Here is an 8,013-nt window from a genome sequence, read left to right as displayed (position 1 = left end):
TGGTTCTTGCAGATGTTGTTGAAACATGTGTTGTTGAAGCATGTGTTGTTGATCGGGAGTATGCTGTTGTGGTTGCTATAGTTATTGTCGCTGAAGTAGGTGTTGTTGATGCAGCAGTAGTTGTTGTAAAAGCTAAAGTTGTTCTCGGACCTGGCATCGTTGTTACTGGTGCTTTTGTTGTTGTTGTTGTTGTTGGTGCAAGTGTTGTTGTCGTTGCTTCAGCACTTGTTGGCATAGGTGCTATTGTTGTGGCAGCAGTTGTTGTTAGTCCATTGGTTGTTATCAGAAAGGGTGTTGTAGCGACAGTAGTTTTTGGAGCAGGTGTTGTTAATGGTTTTGTTGTTGTGATTGCTTCATTGGTCGTTGTCAGAGCAGGTGGTGTTTCTACTTTTGTTGTGGTTACTGCAGTGAATGTTGTTGAAGCAGGTGTTGCCACAGCAGTTGTAGTGGTTGCTACTATTTTTGTCTGAGCAGGTGTAGTTGTTTGTAATTTTGTTGTTGTTGTTGCCACTGTTGTTGTTTTTGGGGCCTCTGTTGTTGTTGTTGCTGCTGCAGTTGTTGTTAAAGCAGTTGTTGGTATTGGTATTATTGCTATTATTGTTGTTGTTGTTGCTGCAATTGTTGTTGGAGCAGGTGTTATTGTTCTGGCAGGAGTTGCTGTGGTTCCTGCAGTTGTTGTTGGAGCAGTACTTCTTGAGGTTGTTGCAGCTGTTGTTGGAGTATGTGTTGTTGATGGTGCTATTTTTGTTGTAGCTGCTGCAGATGTTGTTGGAGCAGGTGTTGCTGCTGCTTCTGCTGTGGTTGCTTTTGTTGTTGTTGTTGTTGTTGCTGCAGCTGTTGTCAGAAGAGGATTTGTTGTTGTTGTTTCCACTGTTGTTGTTTTTGGGGCCTCTGTTGTCATTGTTGTTGTTTTTGCTGTGGTTGTTGTTAGAGCAGGTGTTGATGGGGATTTTTTTGTTGTGGTTGCTGTAGTTGTTGTCTTAGTAGATGTTGTTATATCACTAGTTGTTATGATTACTGTAGTTTCTGTTGGACTAGGTGTTGTTGTAGGTGCTGTTATTGTTGTGGCTCCTTCAGTTGTTGTTGGAACAAGTGTTGTTGTTGTTGTTGTTGTTGTTGATGGAGTTGTTGTTGTGGTTGCTGCGGTTGTTGTTGTTAGAGCAGCTGTTGTTACGTGTTTGCGTGTGTCACTAACACCAATGGACCTACTTTCAATGTCAAAACCAGTGATGTTTGAAGCTGCACTGGTCAAAACACTTGCAATCTGAGTGTTGTTTGGAACAAATGTACTGTCAAAGCCTAGCTCCATGAGATTGATGACTGATCCATTTCTGCAGAACAACAAAGAAAAAATATTATTTGAAATATCTGAGTTAGATCATTATTTTTTAATTTTAACACAATATGTCTAAGGAAATTACCTGAATGACACCACATTCAAGGATTTGAAGGAAGGGAATGTGCTTTGGAAGAAAGGTTCAAGCTGCAGAAATGAAAAACAATTTGAATTTTAAAACATTACAGAGTATCACTTCTTCTCAAAAAGCCAGTCATTACCCCTTTGTAGTCTCATTTACTTCCTCTCTACCTATATTTAAGTAGCAGCAGGAGCCATAAGTATCTTATTGACGCCCATTGTATCAAATGCAATTACACTATAAATTACAGACAAATTTCAGTTATTTGCGTAGGGGTTTCAGCTATCTCATCACTTGCTTCAATAAGTCAACCAGCAGATCTTATTCCAAGTGTTAGACTTACCTGAGTTTTTATCATTGAAGCTCGATTTCTAAAAGCTGCAGATGATGCATTCAACAAGTCACTTCTAAATGTATTTTGAAGTGATCTGAAAGTTACTAGTTTTGTTATAAGTGCAACAGCAGTTGTAGGTTCTGCAGTATCAGGATCAACAGCTGCCGTTGTTGTTGCTGCTATTGTTGTCACAGACAGAGTTGTTGTTGCTGCAACCACGGTTGTCATAGCAGGTATTGTTCTTGCTGCTGTAGTTTTGGTTAGACGAAGTGACATTGTTGCTGTAGTTGTTGGCCGACCAGATGTTGTTGTTGGCGCTTTTGTTGTTGCAGTTGGGGTAGTGGTTGTTGTCGGAGCAGGTGCTGTAGTCATATCAGTAATTCTTGTGGTTGCTGGAGCTGTTGTTGCAGCAGGTGTTGTTGATGGAGCATTTTTTGTTGTGGTTGCTGCAGTGGTTGTCGTTGAAGTAGGTATTGTTGTGGCAGCCGTAGTTGTTAGTTTAGTTGTTGTCAGACCAGGAGCCGGTGTTGGTGCTGTGGTTTTGATCAGAGAATGGGTTTTTGCAGCAGAAGTCATAGTGGTTTCTCCAGTAGTTGTAGGAGCAGGTGTTGTTGGTGCTTTTGTTGTTGCAGTTGCTGTAGTGGCTGTTGTCGGAGTAGGTGCTGTAGTCATATCAGTAGTTCTTGTGGTTGCTGCAGTTGTTGTCAACAAAGTAGGTGTGTTTGTTGTTTCAGCAGTGGTGGTTCCTGAAGTTTTTGTTGGAGCAGGCACTTTTGATGGGGCATTTGTCGTTGTGGTTGCTGCAGTGGTTGTCGGAGCAGGTGCTGTTGTTCTGGCAGTCGTCGTTTTTGTTCCTGACATTGTTGTTGGAGCAGGTGTTGTTGATGGAGCGTTTGTCGTTCTGGTTGCTGCAGTAGTTGTTGACAAGGTGGGTGTGTTTGTTGTTTCGGCAGTAGTGGTTGTACTTCCTCCAGTTGTTGTTGGAGCAGGTGTTGATGGAGCATTTGTTGATCTGGTTGCTGCAGTGGTTGTTGGAGCAGGTGTTGTTGTTGCAGTTGCTGCAGTGGTTGTTGTCGGAGCAGGTGTTATTGTTGTCACTGTTGTTGTTGGAGCAGGTGTTTTTGATAGGGCTTTTGTTGCTGTGGTTGCTGCAGTTGTTGTCGACAAAGTAGGTGTGTTCGTTGTTTCAGCAGTAGTGGTAGTGGTTCCTGAAGTTTTTGTTAAAGCAGGCGCTGTTGATGGGGCATTTGTCGTTGTGGGTGCTGCAGTGGTTGTCGTCAAAGTAGGTGTTTTGGTTGCAGCTGTAGTTTTTGTAGTTTCTGTTGTTGTAGTTGTCCGGCCAGAAGCCGTTGTTGTTGCAGTTATTGTCGGAGCAGGTGCTGTTGTTTTGGCAGTCGTTTCTGTTCCTGAAGTTGTTGGAGCAGTTGTTGTTGATAGGGCATTTGTCGTTCTGGTTGCTGCAGTGGTTGTTGACGAGGTGGGTGTGTTTGTTGTTTCTGCAGTAGTGGTTGTACTTCCTCCAGTTGTTATCGGAGCAGGTGTTATTCTGGCAGTCGTTGTTTTGGTTCCTGAAGTTGTTGTTGGAGCAGGTGTTGTTGTTGTCACTGGTGTTGTTGGAGTAAGTATTTTTGATGGGGCTTTTGTTGCGTTGGTTGCTGCAGTGGTTGTTGGAGCAGGTGTTGTTGCAGTTGCTGCAGTGGTTGTTGTCGGAGCAGGTGTTATTGTTGTCACTGTTGTTGTAGGAGCAGGTGTTTTTGATAGGGCTTTTGTTGTCGTGGTTGCTGCAGTTGTTGTTGACAAAGTAGGTGTGTTCATTGTTTCAGCAGTATTGGTAGTTGTTCCTGAAGTTTTTGTCGGAGCAGGTGTTGTTGCTGTGGTTGTTGTCGGAGAAGGGGTTGTTACAGTGGTTTCTCCAACAGTTGTAGGAGCACGTGTGGTTGGTGCTTTTGTTGTTGCGGTTGCTGCAGTTGTTGTTGTCATAGCAGGTGTTATTGTTGTCACTGTAGTTGTTGGAGCAGGTGTTTTTGATAGGGTTTTTGTTGCGGTGGTTGCTGCAGTTGTTGTCGACAAAGTAGGTGTGTTCGTTGTTTCAGCAGTAGTGGTAGTGGTTCCTGAAGTTTTTGTTAAAGCAGACGCTGTTGATGGGACATTTGTCATTGTGGGTGCTGCAGTGGTTGTCGTCAAAGTAGGTGTTTTGGTTGCAGCTGTAGTTTTTGTTGTTTTAGGTGTCCGGCCAGAAGCCGTTGTTGCTGCGGTTATTGTCAGAGAAGGTGCTGTTGTTTTGGCAGTCGTTTTTGTTCCTGAAGTTGTTGGAGCAGTTGTTGTTGATGGGGCATTTTTTGTTCTGGTTGCTGCAGTGGTTGCTGACGAGGTGGGTGTATTTGTTGTTTCTGCAGTAGTGGTTGTACTTCCTCCAGTTGTTATCGGAGCAGGTGTTGCTCTGGCAGGTGTTGTTTTGGTTCCTGTCATTGTTGTTGGAGCAGGTGTTGTTGCTTGAGCATTTGTTGTCATGGTTGCTGCGGTGGTTGTTGACGAGGTGGGTGTCTTTGTTGTTTCGGCAGTAGTGGTTGTACTTTCTCCAGTTGTTATCGGAGCAGGTGCTGTTGTTATGGCAGTCGTCGTTTTTGTTCTTAAAGTTGTTGTTGGAGCAGGTGTTGTTCTGGCAGTCGTTGTTTTGGTTCCTGAAGTTGTTGTTGGAGCAGGTGTTGTTGTTTTCACTGTTGTTGTTGGAGTAAGTATTTTTGATGGGGCTTTTGTTGTCGTGGTTACTGCAGTTGTTGTCGACAAAGTAGGTGTGTTCATTGTTTCAGCAGTATTGGTAGTTGTTCCTGAAGTTTTTGTTGGAGCAGGTGTTGTTGTTCTGGCAGGAGTTGCTGTGGTTCCTGCAGTTGTTGTTGGAGTAGTACTTCTTGAGGTTGTTGCAGCTGTTGTTGGAGTATGTGTTGTTGATGGTGTTATCTTTGTTGTAGCTGCTGCAGATGTTGTTGGAGCAGGTGTTGCTGCTGCGTCTGCTGTGGTTGCTGCAGTGGATATTGTTGAACCAGGGGTTTCTGCATCTTTTGTCCAAGCAGGTGTAGTCATTGGTAATGTTGTTGTTGTTGCTGCTGCAGCTGTTGTCAGAAGAGGATTTGTTGTTGTTGTTTCCACTGTTGTTGTTTTTGGGGCCTCTGTTGTCATTGTTGTTGTTTTTGCTGTGGTTGTTGTTAGAGCAGGTGTTGATGGGGATTTTTTTGTTGTGGTTGCTGTAGTTGTTGTCTTAGTAGATGTTGTTATATCACTAGTTGTTATGATTACTGTAGTTTCTGTTGGACTAGGTGTTGTTGTAGGTGCTGTTATTGTTGTGGCTCCTTCAGTTGTTGTTGGAACAAGTGTTGTTGTTGTTGTTGTTGATGGAGTTGTTGTTGTGGTTGCTGCGGTTGTTGTTGTTAGAGCAGCTGTTGTTACGTGTTTGCGTGTGTCACTAACACCAATGGACCTACTTTCAATGTCAAAACCAGTGATGTTTGAAGCTGCACTGGTCAAAACACTTGCAATCTGAGTGTTGTTTGGAACAAATGTACTGTCAAAGCCTAGCTCCACGAGATTGATGACTGATCCATTTCTGCAGAACAACAAAGAAAAAATATTATTTGAAATATCTGAGTTAGATCATTATTTTTTAATTTTAACACAATATGTCTAAGGAAATTACCTGAATGACACCACATTCAAGGATTTGAAGGAAGGGAATGTGCTTTGGAAGAAAGGTTCAAGCTGCAGAAATGAAAAACAATTTGAATTTTAAAAAATTACAGAGTATCACTTCTCAAAAAGCCAGTCATTACCCCTTTGTAGTCTCATTTACTTCCTCTCTACCTATATTTAAGTAGCAGCAGGAGCCATAAGTATCTTATTGACGCCCATTGTATCAAATGCAATTACACTATAAATTACAGACAAATTTCAGTTATTTGCGTAGGGGTTTCAGCTATCTCATCACTTGCTTCAATAAGTCAACCAGCAGATCTTATTCCAAGTGTTAGACTTACCTGAGTTTTTATCATTGAAGCTCGATTTCTAAAAGCTGCAGATGATGCATTCAACAAGTCACTTCTAAATGTATTTTGAAGTGATCTGAAAGTTACTAGTTTTGTTATAAGTGCAACAGCAGTTGTAGGTTCTGCAGTATCAGGATCAACAGCTGCCGTTGTTGTTGCTGCTATTGTTGTCACAGACAGAGTTGTTGTTGCTGCAACCACGGTTGTCATAGCAGGTATTGTTCTTGCTGCTGTAGTTTTGGTTAGACGAAGTGACATTGTTGCTGTAGTTGTTGGCCGACCAGATGTTGTTGTTGGCGCTTTTGTTGTTGCAGTTGGGGTAGTGGTTGTTGTCGGAGCAGGTGCTGTAGTCATATCAGTAATTCTTGTGGTTGCTGGAGCTGTTGTTGCAGCAGGTGTTGTTGATGGAGCATTTTTTGTTGTGGTTGCTGCAGTGGTTGTCGTTGAAGTAGGTATTGTTGTGGCAGCCGTAGTTGTTAGTTTAGTTGTTGTCAGACCAGGAGCCGGTGTTGGTGCTGTGGTTTTGATCAGAGAATGGGTTTTTGCAGCAGAAGTCATAGTGGTTTCTCCAGTAGTTGTAGGAGCAGGTGTTGTTGGTGCTTTTGTTGTTGCAGTTGCTGTAGTGGCTGTTGTCGGAGTAGGTGCTGTAGTCATATCAGTAGTTCTTGTGGTTGCTGCAGTTGTTGTCAACAAAGTAGGTGTGTTTGTTGTTTCAGCAGTGGTGGTTCCTGAAGTTTTTGTTGGAGCAGGCACTTTTGATGGGGCATTTGTCGTTGTGGTTGCTGCAGTGGTTGTCGGAGCAGGTGCTGTTGTTCTGGCAGTCGTCGTTTTTGTTCCTGACATTGTTGTTGGAGCAGGTGTTGTTGATGGAGCGTTTGTCGTTCTGGTTGCTGCAGTAGTTGTTGACAAGGTGGGTGTGTTTGTTGTTTCGGCAGTAGTGGTTGTACTTCCTCCAGTTGTTGTTGGAGCAGGTGTTGATGGAGCATTTGTTGATCTGGTTGCTGCAGTGGTTGTTGGAGCAGGTGTTGTTGTTATCACTGTTGTTGTTGGAGCAGGTGTTTTTGATAGGGCTTTTGTTGCTGTGGTTGCTGCAGTTGTTGTCGACAAAGTAGGTGTGTTCGTTGTTTCAGCAGTAGTGGTAGTGGTTCCTGAAGTTTTTGTTAAAGCAGGCGCTGTTGATGGGGCATTTGTCGTTGTGGGTGCTGCAGTGGTTGTCGTCAAAGTAGGTGTTTTGGTTGCAGCTGTAGTTTTTGTAGTTTCTGTTGTTGTAGTTGTCCGGCCAGAAGCCGTTGTTGTTGCAGTTATTGTCGGAGCAGGTGCTGTTGTTTTGGCAGTCGTTTCTGTTCCTGAAGTTGTTGGAGCAGTTGTTGTTGATAGGGCATTTGTCGTTCTGGTTGCTGCAGTGGTTGTTGACGAGGTGGGTGTGTTTGTTGTTTCTGCAGTAGTGGTTGTACTTCCTCCAGTTGTTATCGGAGCAGGTGTTATTCTGGCAGTCGTTGTTTTGGTTCCTGAAGTTGTTGTTGGAGCAGGTGTTGTTGTTGTCACTGGTGTTGTTGGAGTAAGTATTTTTGATGGGGCTTTTGTTGCGTTGGTTGCTGCAGTGGTTGTTGGAGCAGGTGTTGTTGCAGTTGCTGCAGTGGTTGTTGTCGGAGCAGGTGTTATTGTTGTCACTGTTGTTGTAGGAGCAGGTGTTTTTGATAGGGCTTTTGTTGTCGTGGTTGCTGCAGTTGTTGTTGACAAAGTAGGTGTGTTCATTGTTTCAGCAGTATTGGTAGTTGTTCCTGAAGTTTTTGTCGGAGCAGGTGTTGTTGCTGTGGTTGTTGTCGGAGAAGGGGTTGTTACAGTGGTTTCTCCAACAGTTGTAGGAGCACGTGTGGTTGGTGCTTTTGTTGTTGCGGTTGCTGCAGTTGTTGTTGTCATAGCAGGTGTTATTGTTGTCACTGTAGTTGTTGGAGCAGGTGTTTTTGATAGGGTTTTTGTTGCGGTGGTTGCTGCAGTTGTTGTCGACAAAGTAGGTGTGTTCGTTGTTTCAGCAGTAGTGGTAGTGGTTCCTGAAGTTTTTGTTAAAGCAGACGCTGTTGATGGGACATTTGTCATTGTGGGTGCTGCAGTGGTTGTCGTCAAAGTAGGTGTTTTGGTTGCAGCTGTAGTTTTTGTTGTTTTAGGTGTCCGGCCAGAAGCCGTTGTTGCTGCGGTTATTGTCAGAGAAGGTGCTGTTGTTTTG

The 8,013-nt window shown here is 43.5% G+C and overlaps 1 protein-coding gene across 1 annotated transcript; it reads right to left on the bottom strand.

Moving 5' to 3' along the window:
- Positions 1-1,906: 1,906 nt before the first annotated feature.
- LOC139223283 (probable cyclin-dependent serine/threonine-protein kinase DDB_G0292550) lies at positions 1,907-7,544 on the bottom strand. Its single transcript, XM_070855260.1, has 9 exons — positions 7,528-7,544; positions 6,961-7,459; positions 6,543-6,783; positions 4,659-5,007; positions 3,987-4,520; positions 3,016-3,533; positions 2,887-2,960; positions 2,612-2,715; positions 1,907-2,114 (listed from the first exon to the last, which is right to left on the bottom strand). The coding sequence occupies exons 1-9, from the start codon at positions 7,542-7,544 to the stop codon at positions 1,907-1,909; spliced, it is 2,544 nt and encodes an 847-aa protein (XP_070711361.1).
- Between the last annotated feature and the right edge of the window lie 469 nt (positions 7,545-8,013).

This window comes from Pempheris klunzingeri, chromosome 23 (genome assembly GCF_042242105.1).
Source record: "Pempheris klunzingeri isolate RE-2024b chromosome 23, fPemKlu1.hap1, whole genome shotgun sequence".
NCBI classification, from domain to species: domain Eukaryota; kingdom Metazoa; phylum Chordata; class Actinopteri; order Acropomatiformes; family Pempheridae; genus Pempheris; species Pempheris klunzingeri.
This window is presented reverse-complemented; position numbering and strand designations above follow the sequence as displayed.